This window comes from Gymnoscopelus braueri (assembly GCF_963280865.1).
Source record: "Gymnoscopelus braueri genome assembly, chromosome: 5".
NCBI classification, from domain to species: Eukaryota; Metazoa; Chordata; class Actinopteri; order Myctophiformes; family Myctophidae; genus Gymnoscopelus; species Gymnoscopelus braueri.
The window spans coordinates 6,989,777-7,016,121 of NC_137606.1; the positions used below are offsets into that span (position 1 = coordinate 6,989,777).

The 26,345-nt window shown below is 40.7% G+C and overlaps 1 protein-coding gene across 2 annotated transcripts in view; it reads left to right on the forward strand.

Annotated features, from left to right (window-relative positions):
* The window catches only part of cntn5 (contactin 5), a 380,291-nt gene that overhangs the window by 138,524 nt on the left and 215,422 nt on the right, over window positions 1–26,345 (forward strand). For both annotated transcript variants that reach the window (XM_080429360.1, XM_080429359.1), the window contains exons 3-5: window positions 2,218–2,421; window positions 14,872–14,995; window positions 16,235–16,410. In XM_080429360.1, coding sequence (XP_080285486.1) covers window positions 2,218–2,421; window positions 14,872–14,995; window positions 16,235–16,410 — 504 coding nt within the window. The remainder of the gene's footprint in view (window positions 1–2,217; window positions 2,422–14,871; window positions 14,996–16,234; window positions 16,411–26,345) is intronic.

The window sequence follows — 26,345 nt, forward strand, 5'->3', positions numbered from 1 at the left end:
AGTCAAGGGTATTATTGCTCTTATTTCCATGGCCATCTCTGTACTTTCTACTTAACTTCACTTTCTTCACTTCCTATAGTGATTCACTGATTGCTTTGAACTTTTCAAAGCATTAAAGACAATCAGAGACAGTGATCTAAGATTTTAAAAACAGACAGGGCTCAGACAGATTTTTCAAGACCCAGTCATTAGGCATGCATGTTCTGTATCCGCCACTGTTTGGTACCTGGTTTAACAAGGTTTGAATACCTGTCTGGTAGAGTCTTTATTAGAGTGTTAATGTCAAAGGGCATTTGGGAAACCCAGCTCAAAGTCAAAATCAGGTCATTCATTGGCGTGGAAGACATTTTTTTTATTGGTTCTCTGCAGTGACTTTTCTGGGTGTACTGGCACCCTGGGCCAGTGGTTCTCAAAGTGGGGTCTGGGGGCCCCCAGGGGTCCTTGAGGGGGTTCCAGCAGCAAAATTGCTGAATAGCATAAAAATCAGTTTAACCACTGTAATCACATTTTATACATCAGCATACAACAATGGACAGCAGACATCTTGTCTTGATGAGAGTGCCTGTTGTGAATATGAACAGTGTGGATAATCCAATATCATGATGATTGAATTAAAGAACAATTTTCTTATTTTGAATGTATTGAAGTAAAAGTGAAATTTTTTATGAATAGGCTATAACCTCAAGTAAAGTATACTGCCCTACAAAGCCAAAGTGCAGAAACTGTGTTTTTTGACACACTGACTTATTTGTGTATCCCAAAGGTCAAATTAGCCTTTGTGATTTTGGGGGATAAACAATTACCTCAAGAACATATATAAAATGTGTGTAATATCACTTTTATGCCGATAACACATTTGGCTGACCAATGAAAACATTTGTAAACCCTTTTATCAGTTAAATGGTTTGCGTAGTCACTGCACTTTGGCTTTGTAGGGCAGTATAGAAGTATTACACCACTGGTATTTCTGCAAGAATGTCCTACTTATTCTGAAGAAAACCTGGAGACTGGCAAGTCAGTAACTGTACACTGGCTCTAGTGTTTTTACTTTTTTAAATCAAAGATTTGCCGCGGACATGGACAAGTCTTGCCACGGACATGGACAAGTCTTGCCACGGACACGTTTGTCCGTGTACGGACACATTGATGACCCTTGCTGAACACTATTTTGTGTCCCATGTTTTCCCAGACCAAATGTGTAGCGGGGGAAAACATGGGACACAAAAAAAATTGTGAAATGGGACATTCTGCAGAATGAGTACTTTCTACTTTTGATACTCTTTCACTGCCAGACTTATTTCTGTCTGCGTGCACCCACTGCCAGCGATCTTTTTTATTTTCTTATCTTTTGAAGTAGTCACAGAATATTTATCTCCAGTATGATCGATCCCCTGATGCTTGCTAATCAGGGAGGGTTGCACTGTGTGGTTTCACAAAATGTCAACGAGGTCATCGCGACCTCGTTGACATGTGTCATCCGCCTTTGAAAATAATAATAATACAATGTCTCGGCCAAAAATACAATAATATCGTTGTCGTCGGTCAGAAACCTTGTATCTCCATATTTCTTATTTTTTTCCCTCCATAAATGAATGACCTATTTCTTACATTTCTGATCATGAACAATCCAGCTTTACCCGCTCATAAGCTTGCCATGGCTTCAAGCTCTGCAATTTGTCTTTGCATAGTTTCCACGACAATAGGCTTTTGAAACAATTTTCTTTTAGTACTTTGAATAGTTTACCTGACAGGTGTCTTGCCTCCACTGCTCGCAAAGTGCTTTCAAACGTTGTATGGCCTTAATTGAGCAATTTGACCTGCTGTGGTACACGTCACGGGAGCAATTTGACCTGTGGTACACGTCACGGGCAAAAGACTGACAAAAGACACTGACAAAATCAAAATGGTAATGGAGATCAGAAATGTTAGATAATCACATATATAGTGGGGAGGAGGTCTTGACTTGATGAAAAACACAAGGGGGGGCGCCATGAAAAATCCTGCCTAGGGCACCAAATTGCTCTGGGCCGGCACTGACTTTTTCCACCACTGCTGCTGTGCACTACAAAATGAAACCGCGTACCATTGAACCAGTACAGTTCATTTTAAACTTGACTTTGAGTTAGTTTACTTCTCTTGTCCCCTCACAGTGTGACTCTGTGATGACGCCAGCGTGTGACTGAACACCATTTTTTTGTGTCCCATGTTTTTTTCCAGACTTTGCCAAATGCGTAGCGGGACGGCCGGTGACATACGCGGCGGTGCTGCGGATGAAGTCGGGCGGCTCCTCCTCGTCGACGCTGGGCTCGCGGAGCAGACCCCGACAGGACCACGGCGGGGGCTCGATGACGCGTGACTGGCCGTCGCACCACCTGTCAGCCCTGAGTCTGATCAGCTCTCAGGAGGACTATAGGAGCGAGGGTGAGAATATGGTCCTGTTTTTCTTGTTGTCAGTGGTGGACGGAAGCAAAGCACATTTACTGCACTTGGGTACATTTTTACCAGCTTGCAAGGCACGCTGGTCTAAGAAGAGACTGAGTCTAGTCAACACTTTCTCAACACTTTCTCGACACTTTTTCATCATTGGCTGTCCTTTAAGCCAATGGGGATACTTTCCCATACTCTGAACGGGCGGTCTCGTTCATAGATATAGAAACCTAGATACCTCATTGGCCGCTGCAGTTCATTGGAGCGACCTGGGTCGCGGCCGCCATAACAGAGGGGGCACGCTGCCACTCAAAGTTACTACTGGCCAATCACAGCAAGTTGACTACTGGCCAATCACAGCGCGTCTTTTCCAGGACTTGTCAGAATCTAGTTGTCCCGCCCCCACCTGCCTCTGATTGGCCTACCGAACGCCCCCTTCTGTGGCGCACGCGGAAGTTTCCCGCTTGCCCTGCGGAAGCGGAAGCGCACCCGAGATACCTTTATATGTCTATGGTCTCGTCTTCCCAAGCTATGGTACTAGACACGCCTCTCGCCTCTATGGCAGTGTTGCCAGATTCTGCGAGAGAAATAAGCAACAGATCTAAGCCAATGGGGAGCCACTAGCAGTGTTGCCAGATTCTGAGAGACAAATCAGAGAAAACAGAAAGCAAGTTGGTATACATGACTGAGTCATGTCTTGTTTTGAGTAGGCTATCTGTACTTTACTTGATTATCTGTATTTTCGGATACTTACAGCATGACTTTCACTCCACTACATTTCAAAAACATATACTGTACTTTTGACATATACTGTACTTTTGACACTACATTTATAGGAAGGGAAATAGTACATTCTGAATATACCACTTAAAGGTAGGGTAAGTGATTTGGTTAAAACAAAAACAAATTTTTTAAAAGGTTAAAGCACTATATTCTGATCATAATCATTGCTATAGAGTGGTTTGTTCAGTAACAGGAGTCTCCCCGTCTCTCCAGTTCTTTAATAAATAGAAAATAAATGTTCATGTAGGTGACAAGATTTCAGCCAATCAGGAGAGAGTACCTATTTATCACCTTCATTTTTATAGTGTTCCACTTCCAATTTTGTCCATATCACTTGTTTAATCTTTATCCTGTCTGACTTCTCTATCCTGATTGGACAACAGTGGTATCCTGACCTGAAAATACATTTTCTGTTTAATAAAGAGCTGGAGAGACATGGAGACTCCTGATACTGAACAAACACTCTATAGCAATGAGTACTATCAGAATATAGAGCTATTTAACACTTATTGTTACCAAAGAAAATCACTTACCCTACCTTTAAGCCATCTTTCAAATATAGTGAAAATAATCACTATTGATACGGAAAACGTCTACATTTTATTACAGCGCATGCATTAATCTTAAAAATAACTACTTTCAAATACTTAAGTAATTTTAAAAGCAAGTACTCTAGCACTTTAACTCGAATATAAATTTGACAGAGCAAACATTGACATGTATCTATACTTTGAGTCAAGTACTGAGGTTCAGTACTTTGTCCACCGATGCTTATTGCATCGAAGGAATGTCGTGCCACCTTGCTACGGGCAACTCGTTCGGTGGCCCCTTTAGATTTGGCTCTGGAAATGAATCTGACCGATCCATCATCGGGCGCGTGGGGGTGTGAAGTGACCGGGGGTCGTGCCCTTTGTGAAATTGAGGTGGGATGGCGGGCAATATCCTAGCGCTCTCTGGCAGCCCCCGTCAGTGTCGCGGCGGCTACGGGCTGTGATGGATATCTTTGTCAGAATGGAAGATTTAACCCCTCAAGACCGGGAAAGAATCTGTGTCACTTTTTTGGCTATTCAAAAATAGCAGATCTACAAGCTCATAGCGCGGCACCGAGTGCCGCGCTATGAGCTTGTAGATCTGCTATTTTTTTAAACATTTGAACCTTTCTGCAAATCTTTGGATATATATTTTTTTAAGCGAACATTTGTCAAATATTTTGTTCCAGGGACCTCCAGAAGCAAAGATTTGAGTTACAAATGTTCGCTTTAAATATACACATATTAAAAGATTTGCACATTAATGTTCAAGATTTTTCAAAAAAAATTGTAGGTCCGCAAGCTCATAGGTGCCGCGCTATGAGCTTGTAGATCTGCTCTTTTTTAATAGCCAAAAGTATAAAATGATGGTTATAGCTCAAATCTAAAGTGACACAGATCCGTTCCCGGATTGAATGGGTTAATGCCTCAAACACAGCAGGGAAAACCCGCTGTCATAAATCTGCATGGGTCACTGGACGCCCCTGTCTTATGAATAACTACAGAGGACGTAATGACACCAGAACGCTCTGATGTTTGATTAAAGACATCATTTCTGCTTATTGAGTCTGGATTGCTTATGGTTAGTGATTCTCAACGGTTTTCATGTCAAGGAAACCCCAAATCAAAATGTATTTGGCCGCGGACCTCCGTCTGAACCAATGGTACAGCTTCCTGCTTTGAAATTGAATCGACATAGGAAGAGAGTTCAAGTGACAGTTCACACGAATGGCCTGTAGGTTCGCTGTTTTACCCCTGCTGGTGTCAGAAATAATTTATCTTAACGCAAGCGGATGGGTTTTTGACAAACTTTAGACTAGATTTTCTTACCTTAATAAGCATTGTCATAAATACTATATACTTCCAGTCGCTAGTTTAAAGTCTCCTTTCAATCATCAAGATATGTGTTTTGGTAAACTATGGTCCCATTTATTCTAGAATTGACGATAAAGTAGGTTATGCTCTAGGAGGGGCGGGCGGGATGATTTGATTGACAAGCTACACAACCAATAATGGTCTGCAGGATATGACGCGATATTGAAAGATGGCGGATTTGAAATTCCTGAACAATCTGCTTCATTTACGGTCTGTAGAAACCAATGGGGTCGCTTCGTCCATTCTTTTTATACAGTCTATGATCTGAACGTATTTTGTGCCACGGACCTTCATGCAAGATTTGTGTTGTTAAATTGTTTCAAAAAGTGTTTTCACAATTCTTTGACTATAGCAGATCTACAAGCTCTTGTAGATCGGTTATTTTCAAATAGTCAATATATATGGGGTTAAAGTGGTTAAACAGATGTTTATGCTATATTGACACAATGAGCTGGTCCCCACACCCCACTTTGAGAACCACTGGCTTATAGAAACACAAACTCGTGATGAATTATAGAACGATGATAGATGTTCCACATAGTCATGCAAATTGACATGACACTGAGATGAATCAAATCGTGCTACCCCATGCTGTCATCCTTTTCATGTCAACATCATCACTACATACCGAGAAATGTATATCTCTATACCCAAGACATATGGAAATGTATTTCTATTGCTAGTAATTCGACTAGCATAATATTGGGTTAACCACATGAACCCTAGTATCCCTATTCTGTCACGATAGGCTAACGTTTGTCAAAAATAGCAGTAGAACAGCTATTTTGTTTTGCAACTCAATTTAATGTAGAGTGGGAAAAGGGGAATCCCAGGGGACCCCTAGTATTTAAGTGGTTAACATGCAGTGTCTAAAACAAACCAAACATACATACAGACAAACAAACATAATAGGATATTAATAATAATATGTATGAACCGATTTGGTGTTATTTTCAGTTAGACTACGCATTAGTATCATTCAACATATAGCCTATAAGTGGTTTTCAATTGTTTCAGATTGCAACCCCAATTTTGTGATCATGGACTCAGGAACCAAAAAGTGATACACTGCAACATCTGAGTACAATTTTGAAATCTGTTTTTTTTTATTTTTTTTATGAATGCCACTGGTACAGTACAACCAGATGTATCATTTATTGTGCTCCACAATTTGGAAGTTAGGGGTCATTTAATGCCATGCTTTAATGTGCAAAGATAAGCTCTGAGAAAAAAAAGTTTGTTTTCACAATATCAGAGAAAAAAAGTCATCAGTGCTTAGAATCCATTTCATTGGACAGTTCACAGCACTGCTGTAGTATTGAATGTGCTGCACATGAATCAAATCATGTATAACAAATTCAATGTCTAAATACTAAATGTCACTTCCACTTAAGCGGTACATGTTTAAATGTTCTAACTTACATCAGAAGTTGAAAACTAGTGAACTATATACCTAATGACTCGCCCCAACCAGCCAGCTATCCCACAATGCCTTGCTATCAAATAGTGTGCAAACCTCATGCTGTGATTGGCCGGGGGGGCAAATTCTTATGTTCCAGGTGTGTGGGGATTTGGAGAGGGTTTGTGCGGTGGGGGGGCTCTAACAGAATACTTAGTTGCTTATCTGAGACATTAATTACACGTGAAACTACATAAATAATGATTTTTAAAGATACATACACGTATTCAAATAGTTTTCCAGTATAGTCTCATCATCCCCTCAAACAGTGTACACAGTAGAATAAATATTGGGCTCAAGCAAACCAGTAACTACAGAGAAACATTACATAACTAAAGTTGAGGGACAGGGGAATGAATGATGGATGCTTACCAAGTCAATTAAACCAATTTTCTTTTTCAAATGTCTCCAGCATCATACTGTGTTAGGATCCACAGTCGGTGTCTCCCCACAACAATGCTGTGATCCTCCGGAAATTGTTCATATATAGCAACTTTAGGTTACGTGATCACATCATTACGGTTATGGCTGTTTTCTCACAGTCTGATATGTTTCATCATGGTCCTCAAAGCTTCAAGAAACATTTACAACAATAGTTGCTCCCACTTAATAGTTTCTCCTGTCAGTTTTTTGCCCTACTCTTTTCGTAACCCATAATGACACAAGCACAGACTATCAGCATGCCAAACAATAGGAGAACATGTTTGTACTGCCATGTTTGTTTACCGAAAGACTGTTATGTCTCACTGGGTCACCAGTGATAAGAGTGTCAAGCTATTACACTTGTAACTGTGCTGTTCTATTGTGCTGCATCGTTGTGTTGTGGCACAACAATTGCATTGAAAGTGTTGCAAGGTTATGAGATCGATTAATCTTCTCTTTGTGTATGTATGTATGTGAAGCTGGAAAAGTACAACAGTGAGTTCTCTGGTGTACGACAATGTGTCATGGCCTGATACTTTACAGACATAATAAAGATGTCACTGATTATCCCAAACAGTAATGCTTTATCTATACGCTGTGGTATGGCAAAGTATAAATTAGATTTAAGTCTCCATAAGCCCACAACCAAAAAATAACCCTGACCCATATGAGTTATATGATATCAATGCCACACAACTAGCATGTTTTTTAATTGTTACTTAGGCCATTGGTTCTTATTTTGGGTCATATTTCATTTTTTTTTTATTCAACAGAATGGATGAAATACAATCTAAAATGATTACAAATAGTATATTTTACCATTTTGATACATTACAAATGTGCATCGAACGTGCAAGTTTATGTGCATAAATTACCTCCAGGGTTAGGTGGGGCCGCATTATTTTGGGGTCGCGGGCTGAAAAGTTTGGGAACCCATGACTTAGGCAAATAAACTTGAATGAAGTTGGCTGATGCAATTCAATATTTGAACTTATATTTCATTCAGATGAATTTCAGACAATGTAAATCCACCATTGAGTCACTGTTGAGGCCCACCATAGTACCTAATTTGCTTGTGACAGGGTCACACATACTGCAGACAAATCTTGTTTCTATAATTAATATGTCAGTAATACATTTGTAATGTTACCCTAACACGTTTGTAGGACACGTTCATAACATTGCTTCGCTATGTATTCAAAAGACATTCATTTGGCAAGGTACTGTATAGCCTGCATTTATTCCATGCAGCCGCTTTGTTTTTCAGGAAGTAGTGATGAGCTATTCATAGCACCCTGCATAGGTATTAATGCTCTCAAACCTTGCTGAATGGCACGGCTGCTTTTAGTGAGCCCACTTTGGAATGCTTTGAAATAATGTCTAGAGTAGGTGGAGAGCCCTCTAGTTGACCATTTTAGCACAGATTCCAACATACTCCACCCACCACACCACATGACCCGTGCAAAGGAAACGCTGCGAGATGCAGCTGAATCTGTGTTGCCAGATTTTGCACCAGAAACAAGCGGCCAGGTCTAGAAAAACAAGAAGCGAGACTAGGACTATATACATAGACTATTTGAAAAGAGCCGATCTACAAGCTCACAACGTGATGCGAGCTAATCGAATGTTTTTGAAACATTTTAAATACACACATCATGTATGGGTGGCCCTGGCACAAAACCTTTTCAGATGGGGGTCCGTGGACAAATGCATGTGAGAATGTTTGAGGACCACAAGTTTAAACACAATTAGGAAGCAAGCCCACATAAGCAACAACACCTGCTCTTGTATCGACTCAGCTGCCAGTACCAGGAGAACGTAGAGCCTTCGTCCTACTCCTCCCGCCCAACACTCACCCTCCCTGAGTCACTTATAATAAGCAGACTTGGCAACACTGAGCTGAATCCACACACAGCGACATTCTCAGTCTCAGTTGAACTCTTAGTTAATGTAACTTCCCTGTTCTGCCGATTAGGTTGAAATGCATCCGTTGCTCTGCCTGACCACCCCAATTATATAAGTTATATTGTGTTAACATACTCTACCTGTATGCAACTGTGTAGAACAAATGTCACATTGTTGTTTTATTGTTTTGATTTTGAAGATATGCATTATTTATGGGGAATTACCGCAAGACATGTACTGTATATTTTCCTTTCACAGTTGCCCTGTCAGCTGTGTCCATGAAGCAGTTTTAACCTCATCCGCGGATGTTTTCACTTCCTTTTAGTGAATCAGTGAATCACTAGCATTATGTGGCATTGTTTTGAGAGAGAGAAAAATATGACAATAAAAACAAGAACATTTCTGACAATTGTGTAAGATTCATGGTATCTAAACAAAAGAGCAACATGTTTTTATTTGACAACACGCTCTAGCTGTTTGATTTGATTCCAGATACACGTCGTCGTATGATTTATACATGGAAATATAAAGACTGACTTTCATTTAAATTTTTAGCGCTGGTCGTTAGAGTGGTAAATTTGTTCTCCGTACACCAGATTGCTTTTGTTGTGTAGTTCAGCGGGAGGCAATAAGCAACTTACTATTGATTCATTTTCCTCTACTGATTTATGTATAATTCCAAAAGCGTTTTTATTTCCCCGCAGAGCAGTGATTTGCTGACAAAAGGCTGTTGCGATTACACACGCCGCCCCCGGGGAGAGAAGCCAAGGCCCTTCTTGTCATCAGATCATGTCTGAACAGTAAAAAGAAAAAAAACGCTCTCCACTGACACAAGATTATTTATACGAAGAACAAATTACAAAATAAACTGTTCCCATGATGCAACTGTTGTGGATACTGTCATGGCTTTTTCTGCAGGGACAACCACAATTTGAAAGAATACTTTTTTTTATATCTAACATTGCCGTTTTAAAATTACAAGCTCACATCACGACACATTGGGAACTTTTAGATCTGAAATGTAGTGGAATCAAAAGTACACCGTTTGTCTTTGAAGTGCCATGTCAACAGTGGCAGACAGTAAAGAAGTACATTTACTTGAGTATCTGTACTTCGCTTGAGTACTTGTATTTTTTGATACTCATCACAGTGGATTGAATGTGATGAGTATCAAAAAATACAAGTACTCAAGCGAAGTACAGATACTCAAGTAAATGTACTTCTTTACTGTCTGCCACTGTTGACATGGCACTCCTTACCGAATCATTTTGGCGAAGCACACGTCCGAGGTTCATGGTTTTGCCGGTAAAAATATGTACCACTAAAAAGCAGTGGTGGAAAAAGTACTCAAATGTTAAGTAAAAGTATCAATACTGCAATGTAGAAGTACTCTGTTACAAGTAAAAGTCCGGAATTTAAAATGTTACTTGAGCAAAAGTACAAAAGTATTTTCATCAAAATATACTTAAAGTACCAAAAGTAAAAGTACTCGAATGTTTGAAAATAGCAGATCTACAAGCTCACAACGCGTCGCACCGCGACGTGTAGATCTGCTATTTTCAAATAGCCTCCGTATAAAGTAGGGCTAAAGTGGTTAATGTATGTTTCTTAATATCATAATTTATATCTGAAAAGTAACTAGTAACTAAAGTTTTCAAATAATCGTAGTGGAGTAAAACTAAAAAATTTGCCTCTGACATGTAGTGGAGTAGAAGTAAAAGTATTGGAAATTGGAAATACTCAAGTAAAGTAACAAATACGTCAAAATTGTACTTAAGTACGGTACTTAAGTAAATGTACTATCCACCACTGCTGAAAAGTCAACTGTTCTATGGTGAATGCACTGCATGTTGAATTATGGAAGAGCACATGAACACGCCAATTAGTCGCGGAGGAAAGAGAGAAAGGCGAGAAGGCGTCAGAACTGCTGTGCACATGGACGACATGTACCTGACTGTGACAGAGGTGACAGACACCAGAACACCTCACCTCAACATGGCTATCATGGCTATACTTAGCCTAATGCGAAGAAAATAACAGTTATACAATATTTAGTTCTTATGATCAGAACGTGTAGCGACTACTAGCGAGCAGCAAAATCATATGTTTATGGTTTTCATATCTTGCTATGTTCTTCATTTTGAAGTAGCGTGATACATACTGTATGGCCTGGGGTGAAGGAGAATTGTATAAAGACAAGATTGACTGAAAAGGCATTATATTTATTTGTGTATATAATACAATCTTTGAAGAAGGTAGGGTTAGGGCAGGGGTGGGTAACTCTGATGATGGAGAGGGCCACTATTATTTCCACACTCACTCCAGAGGGCCACATTGCATGAACTGTCAGGCAGACGCCTCTTATCTCCGTATTTTACACACAAAAGTAGCAAAAACAGCCGGTCTACAAGCTCAAAACGTGTCGCAGCGCGACGCGTTTTGAGTTCATGAGTAGTAAAAATTGTCTATTTTTGAGTAGCAAAAATAGCCGATCTACAAGAATTCATGGATCCAATCATGACAATGTGGTGTATGGTTAGCAGTGGTGTAAAGTAACTAAGTATATTTACTTAAGTACAATTTTGAGGTATTTGTACTTTACTTGAGTATTTCCAATTTCCAATACTTTTACTTCTACTCCGCTATATCTCAGAGGCAAATATTGTAATTTTACTCCACTATAATTATTTGAAAACTTTAGTTACTAGTTACTTTGTAGATTTTGAGTATTATTACAAAACATACATTAACCACTTCAGCCCTATATACATTTAGGCAATTTGAAAATAGCTGATCACATAGCTGATCACATACAGTAGCTGATCACATAGCTGATCACATAGCTGATCACATAGCTGATCATAGCTGATCACAATGCGTCGCGATGCGACACATTGTGATCTACAAGGCATTTGCCTTGAGCTTGTAGATCTGCTATTTTCAAAAGATTTGTATACACTTGAAAACCTGAAATGGGACATTCTGCACAATGAGTACTTTTACTTGTGGTACTTCAAGTACATTTTGATGCCAATTCTGGTATACTTTTACTCAAGTACATTTTGAATTCCCGACTATTACTTGCAACAGAGTATTTCTACATTGCAGTATTAATACTTTTACTTATGTAAAACATTTGAGTACTTTTTTTACACCACTGATGGTTAGATATTACATGTATGCTCTTTTTTGTTGTTGTTCCATGTTCAAGTGCGCCACAGTCCATGCAGGTGTCAGCAGTCAAAAGTCAATAGTCAGTAACAAACTATTGAATTCTGCAATGTTCAATCAGCCTCACATTGATTAGTTCAATGTAACTGTGTGAGAACGAGGCACTATTGAGCCATGCTCAGTCAGGTGGTGACATGGTTATAGGAGCATATTATCCTTGTTGCCGGGCGGAAACCTTGTATGTCCAAAACGGTTCCTCTTTATTTTTTATTATAAAAAAAAAAATCTTAACAAATAGTGAAAATAGCCGATCTGCAAACTCACAACGTGTTGCGTCGCGACGTGTTGTGAGCGTGCAGATCTGTTATTTTCACCAATTTCATGTGACACTGAAGTAGTGCATTAACCCAGTAAGACCGGGAACGCATCTGTGTCATTTTAAGATTTATTTGGCTATTCAAAAATAGCAGATCTACAAGCTCGTAGCGCGGCACCGAGCTTGTAGATCTGCTATTTTTGAAAAATCTTGAAAATGTGTGCAAATCTTTGAATATATATATATTTTTAAAGCGAACATTTGTAACCCAAATCTTTGCTTCTGGGGGTCCCTGGAACAAAACATTTTACTAATATTCGCTTTAAAAAATATATATTCAAATATTTCCACAAATTTTTAAGATTTAAAAAAAATAAATGCAGATCTACAAGCCGCGCTATGAGCTTGTAGATCCGCATTTTTTTTAAAATAGCCAAATAAATCTGAAAATGACAGGGATGCGTTCCCGGTCTTAAAGGGTTAATAAACGGGGGGGGGGGGGGGGGAAGCGCAATCATTTGAAACATGGAGATACAAGGTTTCTGCCTGACGACATACCTCAGAATAGGCTTCACATTGCTCGGCAACGGGGTCGCATTGTGAGGAGGAGAGAGAAAAGCACTCAAGTTCAAGTGTGTCATGCGTCTCCCTGAAATGTCAGGACAAGTGCTGCATCCAAAGCTGCCAGGGGCATCATTATCTGTAGGTGAGGGGCATCGTTATCTGTAGGTGACCCTTGGCTTTAAAGTACCGGCAAAAAAAGAGTATTTCTCTTTGGGGATCGATAGACTATCACAGCAAAAAAAATGAGAAAAGGAACTGGAAAAGAATAAAAGAAAAACCTCAGAGATAGAAACTAGAGACTGTGATCATTACTGATGTTGAAACTGGAGCTGTTTTGATGACAATAATGGAAACTTTCAGTGGTGGAAGAAGTACTTTTACTTGGGTAAAAGTACACACATCGCGCGTGAGCTTGTACAGTAGATAGTTTAGAATAGCCAAAGTGTAAAATAAGTCATGAAACGGTTCTTAAGTATATTTTGTAATAATAATACAAACATGTTAAGTAACTAGTAACTAAAGCTGTGTGTAGTGCAGTAAAATATATATATATATATATATTTGCCCTCTGAGATGTAATGGAGTAGAAGTATAAAGTATCAAAAACGTAAATGTACTTAGCTACTTTCCACCTCTGGAAACCATAGCATAGCATAGCATCGAGGTTTCATGGAATGTACGTCACATTCTCTCCCAAAATGAGTGGTGACGGTATCGTCTTTTAAACAAAACACATGAAAAAAAGACATCCTCATACAAAGTCTATCATTATAGCTGCTGGCGCAGCCGTCCAGGTTTCCAATTCATTCCCGGTTCCCTGTGGAGCTCTACACCTTTCCTGACACTACAAAGGCTAAGCACATCTCTCTCTCTCTCTCTCTCTCTCTCTCTGCATGGATCTGGAAATGGTAGTCAGCAGCAAAATGTTCACCAAAATGTACTGTTACTGTTACAACCGACTCAGCTGTCCTGGCCTTCATGGGCGTTGAGTTTAAATAAGCACTATTGTTGCTGTCAGCTGGAAACCATGTAAGACTAAAACTGTTACTTTTCAGGAAAAGTAAAACATTTTCTTTTTTCTTTTAAAGGCCTGTGTTCTAATGGATCCAATGTAGTTATATGTTAGTCACCAGTGATGGAAAGTAACTAGGTACTGTACATTTACTTAAGTACAATGTTGAGGTATTTGTTCTTTTTACATGAGTATTTCCAATTTCCAATTCTCTTACTTCTACTCCACTACATCTCAGAGGGCAAATATTGTACTTTTACTCCACTACAATTATTTGAAAACTTTAGTTACTAGTTACTTTGCAGATATTACATTATAAAGCGTACATTAACCACTTTAGCCCTATTTTATACCGTACCTAGGCTATTTGAAAATAGCTGATCCATAAGCTGCTGCTCCGATGTAACGCGTTGTGAGCTTGTAGATCTGCTATTGTCAAACATTTAGTACTTTTAGTGTTGGAGTGTTGGTACTTTAAGTACATTTTGATACCAATACTTTTGGTAGTATATTTTTAATTCCGGACTTTGACTTGTAACAGAGTACTTCTACATTGCTGTATTGATACTTTTACTTAAGTAAAACATTTGAGTACTTTTTTCCACCACTGTTAGTCACAAGCTCGCGTTAATACTTTTCATTGGTTAAATGAAAAGTATTAATATTCAATAATCCACAGACCACTTCCTCTTTCAGAATCAATCAATCATCACTCAAACTTTATTAAGGACACATGGTCCTTTTGTGTGACGCTGTAGAACGACGCAGTAGGGCGTCAATTTACGTTAAAAAAACAAGTTGAAATACGGAGATACAAGGTTTCTGCCCGACAGCAACACCATGCTGAAACATGGTGGTGTTGTTGCAGCCCGAAGCAACCAACCTTCTCTCTCTTTTTGTTCCACAGAGAGCGAGGAGTTTGGCCCGGTTTTTGTCCAGGAGCCTGACGATGCTATTTTGGCGTTGGACGCCGACGAGAAGAAAGTGCTGCTGAACTGCGAGGCACGAGGGAACCCGCCGCCATCATACAGGTATGGAGCAGGGATACTCAAATAGCTTAACCCATTCAAACCGTGATCGCATCTTGTGTAGCCACTTTATTCATATGTTATACTTTGGCCATTCAAAAATAGCAGATCTACAAGCTCATAGCGCGGCACCGAGTGCCGCGCTATGAGCTTGTAGATCTGCTATTTTAGAAAAATCGTGAAAATGTGTGCAAATATTTGAATATAATATATTCAAATATTTGCACACATTTTCACGATTTTTAAAATGTTCGCTTAAAAACATTTTATATACTGTATATTATACAGTATATAATTTTTTTTTAAGCGAACATTTTTTACTCAAATCTTTGCTTCTTGGGGTCCCTGGAACAAAATATTTTGAGATGGGGGTCCGTGGCCAAATACATAACATTTTGGGGGTCCTTGACATGAACAAGGTTTTAAAGATGGGGTGATTTTCAGTGATTCCCCCCCCCCCCCTAAAACATAATCATCAGGTATTATGGTTATACTAGGAGGAAGATTTTTTTCAAAAAAGTGTACAGAAAGTGTTAAAATTGTTTATATGTGGACTACCCCTCTCATAGCGCGGCACTCGGTGCTGCACTATGAGCTTGTAAATTTGCTATTTTTGGAATAGCCCAAAGAAATCTGAAAATGACACACAGATGCGTTCCCAGTCTTAATGGGTTAACCTGAGGGCCATTAGGACAATGGCAAGGGGGCCGGGAGGGGCCAGTTTATGAAATGACATTTATTTGACAAATCAAACACATGATTGGCATGAGATGGTAAAAAAATAATTAAAAAAATAAACATAATCATCTGTCCATTTGGGGTTAAAATAATGTTTTTGGCATCAACGTTTCGATGCTTGCTGCAGCTCATGGCTGTAGTGCAAATATAACTGGTGACTTGCGGTTGTTAATAAAATACAAGCTATTTGATGTTATTTAATGTAATTAAAGATGAGACATATATTTTGTATGGCATTATGTTTTTGAAAATCCTTTGAAATACTAATACTAATGTAAAAAAGGAAAAGAAAATAGTTACTCGCGACCCATGAAAATCAGTCCGTGACCCACAAATGGGTCCCGACCCACTGTTTGGGAAACAGCGAGGTAGAGGATGTCCCGGTGTGAACTACTGGTACTTGCATTCACCCCTCGTCGCCTCGTCTCTTTTAGCCTGACGCTGCTGTGTCTTCCGTCTTTGCCCCCTGGACACAAATAACCCTCATTTGTATTGTGTTTCCAGCTGGTCCTTCAATGGGACCGAAGTAGACACAGAGGCGGATTACCGCTACAACTTTATCGATGGGAACTTAATTATAACCAATACAAGTGAGATCACTGACTTTGGGAAGTACCAGTGCAAGGCCCACAACAGCTTTGGAACAATCTTGAGTCGGGACGCCCTTTTGCAATTCGCATGTGAGTAACCCCTTGTCCTAACTATCTATCTATCTATCTATCTATCTATCTATCTATCTATCTATCTATCTATCTATCTATCTATCTATCTATCTATCTATCTATCTATCTATCTATCTATCTATCTATCTATCTACTGTATCTATCTATCTATCTATCTACAGTATATGCCATTTTTCTCTGTTCTCATTTTTATACATTTGACCCTTTTTCTCGGTTCTGCAAGTCCCATGACACATACGCTTGCTTGAAGCTCCAGAGCCCTAAAGCTTCAGTAGCAATTTCCTCTTTCAGGACAAATGTTCAGACGTTTGACTTTCCAACTGCTTGGATGCAAGCGACTGGCTTCAAACTCTTCATCTCTTTCACTTAGAATAGACCTGTTTGTTTGTGGGGTAAATAAACACGGTCTAAAGCATCCTTCTGTTGCCGTCTTTATTCCCCATAGACAGTAGGCCGCGCCTGACACTAAAATTGTGTTGCTAAATGGGGCGTGTGTCTCCCAAACTCCATACCTCAGTGGTAAATGAGAGCCAACTAGAAAAGGTGCTCCTCGGAGCACAGGTCAGGTAGGTTATTGTGGCCTCCTGCTGGCGCTATAATTGGCCAATGTGAAAAGGGTGCCATTTCTTCTTAGGCCTTTCACGGCAATGGGACACTGCATTCATGATTTGAGGCATATTATTCCGAAAATGTGTTTTGCTAAATTAGACCTGCTGGTGGCGCTATAACAGGCCAATGTGAAAAGGATGCCATTTCTTCCTTGGCCTAGTGGTAATGATTGACGGATTCACGGATACCGCACGCTGCGTTCATGATTTGAGGCATTTTGTTCAAAACGGACCTATGCAAACTTTGGAAGCCAATGTTAGCCAATGAGGATGGACTATAAAATATTGGACACATCCGTATTGATCACACACACTATAGAGATATTGTGTGCAAATGTGTGTGATTTTTGGACATAATCTGAAGGAGTAATAGCAAAACATTTGTTTTACAAAAGTCCTGGTGGCGCTCTAAAAGGCAGATGTGAAAAATGCAGGGCAAAGGTTTTTCAGTGGCCTCTAGGGAGTGTGCGTGCAAAATTTCATGCAGATCGGTGCAGTTATAGGTAAAAACGCGAATCGGCATGTTATAGCGCCACCATGAGGCTGATTTGAAAAATTTCAAGTGGCATTTGTTCCGCGGCCTAGTGGGAAATCGTATGCTGTGTTTTGAAGCATTTTGTTCAAAACAAACCAATTCCTGCAAACTTTGGAAGCCAATCTTAGCCAATCAGGATGGAATATGGAAAATTGGCCTCCTGGTGGCACTATAACAGGCCCATGTCAAAACATTGGGGCAGAGGTTCTGAATTGGCATCCAGGGAGTGTGTGTGCTCAGTTTAGCTGTGAACGGGCCAACGGTGCCAGAGATTAGCTGTTCACGGACAGACGGACGGACAGGGTGCTAAACATAGTCTCGTGGGGACTCGAGTTTGAAACTCGGACTCCAGTCACACTTGACTGGGTTTGGCTCCTCCCCTTTCTTAGTCCACTTCTTCCCAGGTGCTTCTGTGTGTATTCCTACCAACAACAACACTACATGTTTAGGGCAGTGGTCTTGAGAGATTAATGTTTATGTGCCCAAAAGAACAGATATATAAGCTGTCAACAGGTCATGATGCGGTGCGTTGATAGTTTTTGTGTATCTACTTTTTGTGGTGCATGACGCACGTTATGCGTAGTAGTCTATAAATCTTGGTTTGAGAGTCTATGAGTGATGTATTATAGCCTATATTGTAAGTTGTCACAATATAGTTGTAGGCTACTCTGTTATTGAAAAATTTAACTTAGACAATGGACACGTGACACCTTTAAAACCGTAATAATGTCTGCTAGGGGGTGACATAGGCTATTGCTCTTCCAACACCAACCTTCTCCTCGTCCCAACACCAAGCTCTGCACCATGGGCGACCGGGCCTCCTGCTATACAGCCCTATATCTGTGGAATGCCCACCCCGAACACATGCTTTTAAGAATGGACTAAACACAGACCTTTTAAACAAAGCGTTGTCTTAATTATTCTTGGGCCTTTTTTTGTTTTTGCCCTGTTTTTACCTAGGTTTAATTTGAGACTTTAGTTTAGCCTAGTTGGGTCCCATGTAATTGTTTGGTTGCCTTTGTTGTTTTTATACCATGTTTTTAAACCCTGTAGCCCTTTGAGATTTGCAAGAATGTAAAGTGCGTTATAAATAAAACGTATTATTATATTAGTAACGTCTCCTTGATCAAAATATGTACAGCCACAGTAAAATCCTCATTGTTACTTTAACTCTGAGAGTGGCCCCTACATGCCATTTACTTAGGAAACACACACACGCACGCACGCACGCACGCACGCACGCACGCACGCACGCACGCACGCACGCACGCACGCACGCACGCACGCACGCACGCACGCACGCACGCACGCACACACACACACACACACACACACACACACACACACACACACACACACACACACACACACACACACACACACACACACACACACACACACACACACACACACACACACACACACACACACACACACCACCACCATTAGACATAAAGGTTAACAGGGTTCTGACACATGGTAAGGTAAACAAGCCAACAGAACTAATGAGATACAGTACAGAGCTAACCAACTCACAGTACAACTGGCAGAGCTTTTATTTTTGTTCTTTTGAGACTCGACTTGGATTCGCCCATCGAATACTTCAATCTCGACTCGGACTCGAGCTCAAAGACTCGTGGGCATCTCTGGTCCGCACGCCTGGTAGGGAAGTACAGACAGAAAGGCTACGGGCACAGAGTTCTGTGCTGCAGGAAAATCCATTGTTGGTTTTCCTCAAAGTTTTCCCCGGGGCAACGACCATAATAGTCATGTTACCTGCTACAGTATGGCTGCAGGGAGCGTACGGCTCACTATAGCGAGCGTACGGTGTGCAGCATTTGTGGTATGTGAACCTAAAGTGGTCACGAAGAGTACTCACTGTAGAACAGGATCAGCCACATAAAAATTCCAAACCAGTAGAACATCTCGGAATGAGGACAAAAATAACACATCAGCGCGGCAGCGAGGAGGGTGTGCCTGGAGTCTGACCTGCTCTCTCCCATTTCATTTAAGTCCACCTCCCTGTCAAACCAGAGACAAGCCTTTTCAGTCGGTGAGGTGGTTTTGTTCGGATATAACGGTGTGGGGGGGGGGAAAGCAGTGTTTGTGGAGAAAGCCCCCTGCTGACAGACATCTTATTCTTCCACTAGGTTACTTTTGATTCATTATTCCATTGAGCGGTGTGCTCTGATCCATGGAACTGCCTTGACAACGTTGCTCTAATATCACGCTTTCCCCGCGAGTCTTATTATCTCATGTATGTAATTTTAATAAAGTGGGAGATATATTATAATTTCCTCAGTTTCACTACCTGCTTAAATTGCCGGGGGCATCCTGTGGGAGTATTTCTTGGACAGGCAATCTGTGCTAAAAGTTGTACCTTGACACGACCCCTGAGTGCATCGGCTGCTCCCAGCTGCCTGTTAAGCTTTTCTAAGCCACTTATCTGGTCCACTTTACTCATAGAGCACTCTTCTTTTTCCTTGCATTGTGCACAGTGCATCTCTTCAGCTTCATGCAGTATTCATATATTAAATTACTATGCAACTACAGTGAAACGATGCATCAGTTATTTGATTAACGGAAGATCAATTAATTAAATAAATACATTTGTTTAGTGATGTATCTTGTAATATCTATGTGCAACAAGAACAAGAGTTTAGAACAAGAGTAATGTGAATTAGCCTGGGATCCAGCATGATTCACTACATTCTGCGGATTATTTTTTTCTCACTTCGTTTCTCAGTCTGGAAAGGCTCCTATCTCCAAGGGAGGCGGGACATGCCGTACGGCTGAAAACGAACCGTGGCTTCTGATTGGTCTGTGGTGCGGGGGCGGGACAAAAACACCAGTGTGATCGGTGTGATTCGTGATTCGTTGGAACAACATCCAATCAGCAACGACGTTGCCTACGTAACATGTAGTTCCAGTGTAGTTATGCAAAACGAGTCAAATAGGAGCCTTTCCAGACTGAGAAGCGAAGTGAGATAAAAAATAATCCGCCGAACGCAGTGAATCAGGCTGGATCCCAGGCTAAATGTGAATGCCTGTGTTTCTTAATGTTTTTTTCTGTACTTTATTAATTTACAATCATCTCAACAGGGGTGGTACCGCCCCGCTAGGAGGTGTTCAGAGAGCGTATGGGGTGCTAGTAGCAAAAACATTTTTAAAGGGGTCACAGAGGTGTTATTTGTCATTTTCCTCATTTGGTCATTTAGACTTCCGTTCATAATCTGAAACTGCAGTCAAATGAGGTGTGGTTAGTGAATCCATGGCCGCTGGTGTTTAGTTGTTGCGAACGCAGCGGAAGGAGGCGCGCCTCCGCGCAAAGTGAAGCTTACTATGAAACCGTGCTCGGCTTGTGTGTGTGTGTGTCTTGTGTGCGTGCACTGCCTGTGTGCAGCCGCCAGAGTGCGCCAGAGTGCATTACAGTGTGGCTGAAATATAGCAGCTACAGTCAAAAATAACAAGGGCCATGAAGAACGCAGGAATGTAGACAATGCTCTGATTAAAATGCACAACAGCCTGCAACATGCCTAAACCAAACACATTTCAAAAACTACAAAGACAAAAAACATAAAAAAAAACAAAAAAAACACAACAAACAAACATAACAATTTAACAAAGACAAAAACTGTACCACCCACTTCTCTACAATTGCTCATTCCTTTTGATTCTTCTTATTGTTATTTTCGAGCTGCATTCGCTTCCCGCGTTCGCGCGTCTTACTTGTTCATCTCCTGCAGTAAAATCCTCTGTGTTGAATGCATGGGTGAAGGGAGTTTTTTAACAGGTGGAAGTGTGTCTGGGACAACTACATTCATAGTTGCTGTACGATGGTGTCGCTCGGATTTGTATATCTCGTTGTTGTCGGGCAGAAATATTTTATCTCTATATTCAACTTATTTATAACTACTTTTTTTTTGTAAATGAACACCCTACTTGATCACACAAAACCATTAAAAGTAGAAGATCTACGTGTTTTGAGCTTGTAGATCTGCTACTTTTGCTATTTTTGCATTTGAATCCTGAAATTTAACAGTTTTGGACATCTGTTGTCTTCGCTTGTGACACAGTCCTACTATGCCGGCTAAGCATTTAAGCCACACATGTGTTTCCCAGAAGTTGTTTTTATCTAATAGGAAAGCGCCACTGTCCCAGAAAATTGTCATTTGCAGAGGCGTTCTCAACTACAGCGAACTACAGCCAAATTCAATTAATTTTCAGTGCAATTCATTTAGATTCTAAATTAATTGCATTCAGAGCGTGCGGGTACATTTTCACGCGTATTAAATTGACAATAATCAAATAAATAATAAACAGATGAATTGATGATGAAAATAATCATTAGTGGCAGCCCCTGTCTGCAACAGTTCCATGTCTGACTCTGCTGTTTGCCTTCAAACCGGACCCTGCAAAAAAGAAAAGCCAGTCAGAGAAGACAAAGCGAGCTGGCCTGCAGCCTGCATTGAGATGCAGAGCCTCGCCTGTCTCTTTCAGCATAACGAATGGGTGGCTATTTTATCCCTCCAGCTCGGAATTCAAGGTGGTCCGTCTTAATCTGGTTGGCATTACACATTCTCACGCGCTGAGGCAAAGCGTTGATCCCCCGAAGTTGTAAAGTCTTGGAAGTTCTTTGATCGTTTCAATAACTTATAATGGAACACATCCAATAAGGAAAGAGAAAGAAAATCCCATTCCTGTTTCAGTCGCGTAGGATTGACTGTGCATTTTTGTAATGATATTAACTCATTAAGACCGGGAACGCGTCTGTGTCATTTTTAGATTTCTTTGGCTACTCAAAAATAGCAGATCTACAAGCTCATAGCGCGGCACCGAGTGCCGCGCTAAGAGCTTGTAGATCTGCTATTTTTTTTTTATTGTGATTTTTTTTTTAAATCTTTGAATACATATATATTTTTTAAGCGTTAGGATTTAGATATATTTTTTTTAAATCGGCCTCAGGTCTTAATGGGTTAACATGTGGAGACTTGAGACTGAGACTCTAGTCTAAGCACAGAGAATTCCGGGTCCACTTTTTTACACTCCCAGACTTAAATTATTAATAAAAAAAGGGGTTTTCAAAGAAGTACTGCTTAACTCCCAAATGGTGTGGACTGCGGACGTGCAAAGAAAAGAATTCCAAAGCACTCCGTCTTTGATGAAAAAAATATATAAGATTTATTTTGAGCATGGCAACACATTATGACCAACGCGTATCGACCTAGAATGTCTTCATCAGGGTCTGTCTAACATTTTGGCTAATCAGTCACACTTAAATGCAGCCATGTACGTACGTTAATACGTCATCATGTCATTTGAATAAACATTCAAGTGAGCACAAATGACCAAATAAATCACAAAAGGAAACATGGCGGCAACACCCATGTGACCAACACCAAATAAACTATTAAACATATTGTGAAGACATGAGAAAAAAGTATTCACACAGTACATACATATTTACACAGTAGCCAAAGAGCACCTACTGTATCTATCAGAGCCACTGACTGACCCCTGCAGCGCTTCTTTTTTCTCTTTTTGAATTATTAATACTCTTCTGTGCAGCTTCATGATTCATCTACTAGAACTTTATTGAGCAGGTTAAAGGTCAATACACCACTTTCTTCCGTCTACACCAAATCTCTTTGCCAAAAATAGTCCACCTACAAGCTCAAAACGCGTCGAATTGCGTCACGTTTTGAGCTTGTAGATCGACTATTTTTGGCTAATGTTCTCCCCCAGAATTTGGACGCTGGGGTTCAAGCGGTTATACGGGTTGCCAGACTAACTAACTGCATAGGCCAGCGGTTCACAAACCTTTTCAGCTCATTGTTTGGGAACCACGGCGAACTGAAGGTGTGTTTCAAGGGGTAAGGCGACCTCTCTGTCTGTATGCAGTCAATGAGCAGGGGAAGTGTGGACCAACACACAATAGACCATATTCACACGGCGGCCATATTGCCATTAAGTCAATTAAATGCCACCCCAGTTGCCACCCCAGTTGCCACAGCAACGCAATGTTAAATTCCAAAATGGCCGCCGTGTGAATATGGTCTATGGGCTCTATGCACAGCAGCAGCCATATTGGGAAAAATAATTGGCATCTTCCTCACTTCCTTCATAGGTGTTACCAATGATACTAACGAAAGGCTCTGTTCCATTCTGGTCAAACAGAGTCAGGGTGCTGATATTGTTCATGTTGGCTCACTGGAAACACTCTGCTACACCAGAGGGTCTCAAAGTGGGGTCCAGGGACCCCCATGGTTCCTTGAGGGTATTCCAAATGGCCCCTTACGAGTTTGTAACTGAGAGTGTACAAATGGAACCAAATGGACCCGTAAGGGTCCATTTGGTTCCATTTGTACACTCTCAGAGTTATTGGGGTCCTTGAAATCAAAACGTTTGAGAACCACTGTGCTACACTAAATGGAACAGAGCCGTCATAGTATCATTGGTAACACATGTGACGGAAGTTCTTTCCAATATGGCTGCATGTGCATAGAGCCTGTGCGTCAAGGAACGGCCAGTCCCTCTCTCTCTCTTCTTTATTCAAATCTATTCTGCTCACTGGTTGTGTTGTGTGCCTCCAAACATTCTCCAGTATAGGAGCATTCTTTTCTCTCTCTTTTTTTTTGAAATTCTGAAGAGGCTGAACTCACAGTTGGGCTGTTTCTCAGCCTTGACTTTGAAGAGCAGCAGGCAGCAGAGTACTGTGATCCCTGTCCCCATGGAGATCTGCTGCTCTCTCTCTCTCTCTCTCTCTCTCTCTCTCTCTCTCTCTCTCTCTCTCTCTTTGTCTTTGTCTCTGTCTCTGTCTCTGTCTCTGTCTCTGTCTCTGTCTCTGTCTCTGTCTCTCTCTCTCTCTCTCTCTCTCTCTCTCTCTCTCTCTCTCTCTCTCTCTCTCTCTCTCTCTCTCTCAGACAAGCTTGGCTCAGACTCAGGATCTGGAGCCAAGTTCTGAACCGATCGGTGGTTCCTGACGACAGACTGCAATCATTACTCCACTATCTTGGGCTGCCGATCTGGTGAAATGATTGATCGCCACTGAGCACCTGATGGTGACAGCACATTTCTGATTTCAGTAGTGGACAAAGTATTATACTCGAGTAACTACTGAAGTATTCAAAAGTAAACTTTTTCATATGAATGTGCTGTGAGCTTGTAAATTGAATCCTAAGAGTCCCTTCCTAGAAATGTAGTGCAGTCAAAAGCACAATGGGCCTGATTCACTAAGCTCCTTTACGCCAAAATGTTGTATTTATGGGCGTTTACGCAACTTCCAACATTATAGGAGTCTGATTGATCAATCTTTTTTTGTCGTCCACTCGTTCTCTCCTCGGCTCCGAGGCAGACTTACATGGGACCAAAGCTTGCGTATGTCTTTAGAATGCCTTATTCTTCATATAAATATCATTAACATGTTGTCAACAGTGGTGTAAAGTAACTAAGTACATCTACTCAAGTTTATTTTCAGTTGATGCATTTAGAGCCGAATTATTAGTTCCCTCGGCGTGTTCGCCTATTTGCAAGTGTGGCCACGGTTTTGCATATTGGGCTTTCATGCCGACTCCAATGTTGCGCGATTAATTTATAATATTGACCACATCACATGAACACAGTCTTACCATCTTGATGAGGATACAGTATGGATGAAATCTAGCTGTGTCCATTACTACATTTCCAATTCCGATTTAGGACAGTGGAGGGTTCGTCCAAAGGACAGAATCTCCTCAGTAATCAATAAAGCTCGGATATTGCCGGATTCCGGCATCAACTGATTACCTCGGCAAAGGTGAGTGAGCAATTGTTCAGTAGATATTGAATAGCAATTGTTCAGTAGGGCTTATACAATATCCATTCCAAGTTGTATTAGCCTTTGGTCGTGAGGTTAACGCGTGAGGTTAACGCTTCTTAATTCTCATTACACGTGAGAGTTGGCTGTTTACTTTATTAACGTTCGCTTGCGCTGATCTACACGTTGTCAAGTGGGTGCGTCCCGCCGCGTTGTAAGCTTGTAGATCTGTCCAGTTTGAGCAGTGGTGAGTTTTTTTTACATAGGACGTAGGACGTTTCCGGTTATCTTTTATGGTCTTAAATAGGGTGTGGATCAATGCAAATGATTCTCCACGTGAACGAACGCGCCTCTGACTTTCAGACAATGAGGAACACCTGAGATACACACATATCAGAGATTTACACTCCGTTTGGTGAATCACACGTCAGTTTGGGCTTATCAAAAATACACACACTCTCTTTGAAATGTAACAGAGTGTAAGTCAAAAAATAAAATACTCAAAAAACACAAAGTATTTTCTTAAGCACAGTACTCAAGTAAATGCACTTAGTTACTGTTCCACCATTGTCTGCATTGCAGTTCTTTTTTCCGTTTGCAGCATTTAAAGACTTAGTAAATATGTCGATGGAATGAACACTGCTAAATCTGCAGGTCAGATCGTGTTGCCTGTTATGTAATGAGATGTTGTTAATTTCACCCCCAGTGTTGGCCACATTTAGATTGCCATCCATTGATTTGTGGTAGTTTTACCTCATTAGAGAGACATTGATATTGATCCACTTACATACAGTACAGTACGTCTCGTTTTACAGAAGGAAATAATAACAGGTCACGCGGGTGTGCTTGGTCTTCTGGTACTTGTAATTTTAGTGAAACTCGAGCATTGCCTTTCCCGGTATTCTGCATACGCAGCACCCCCACCCCCCCCCAACCTAAAATCTACCTTCTATCTATTCTTAACCCATTAAGACCTGAAGCCGATTCTACAAAA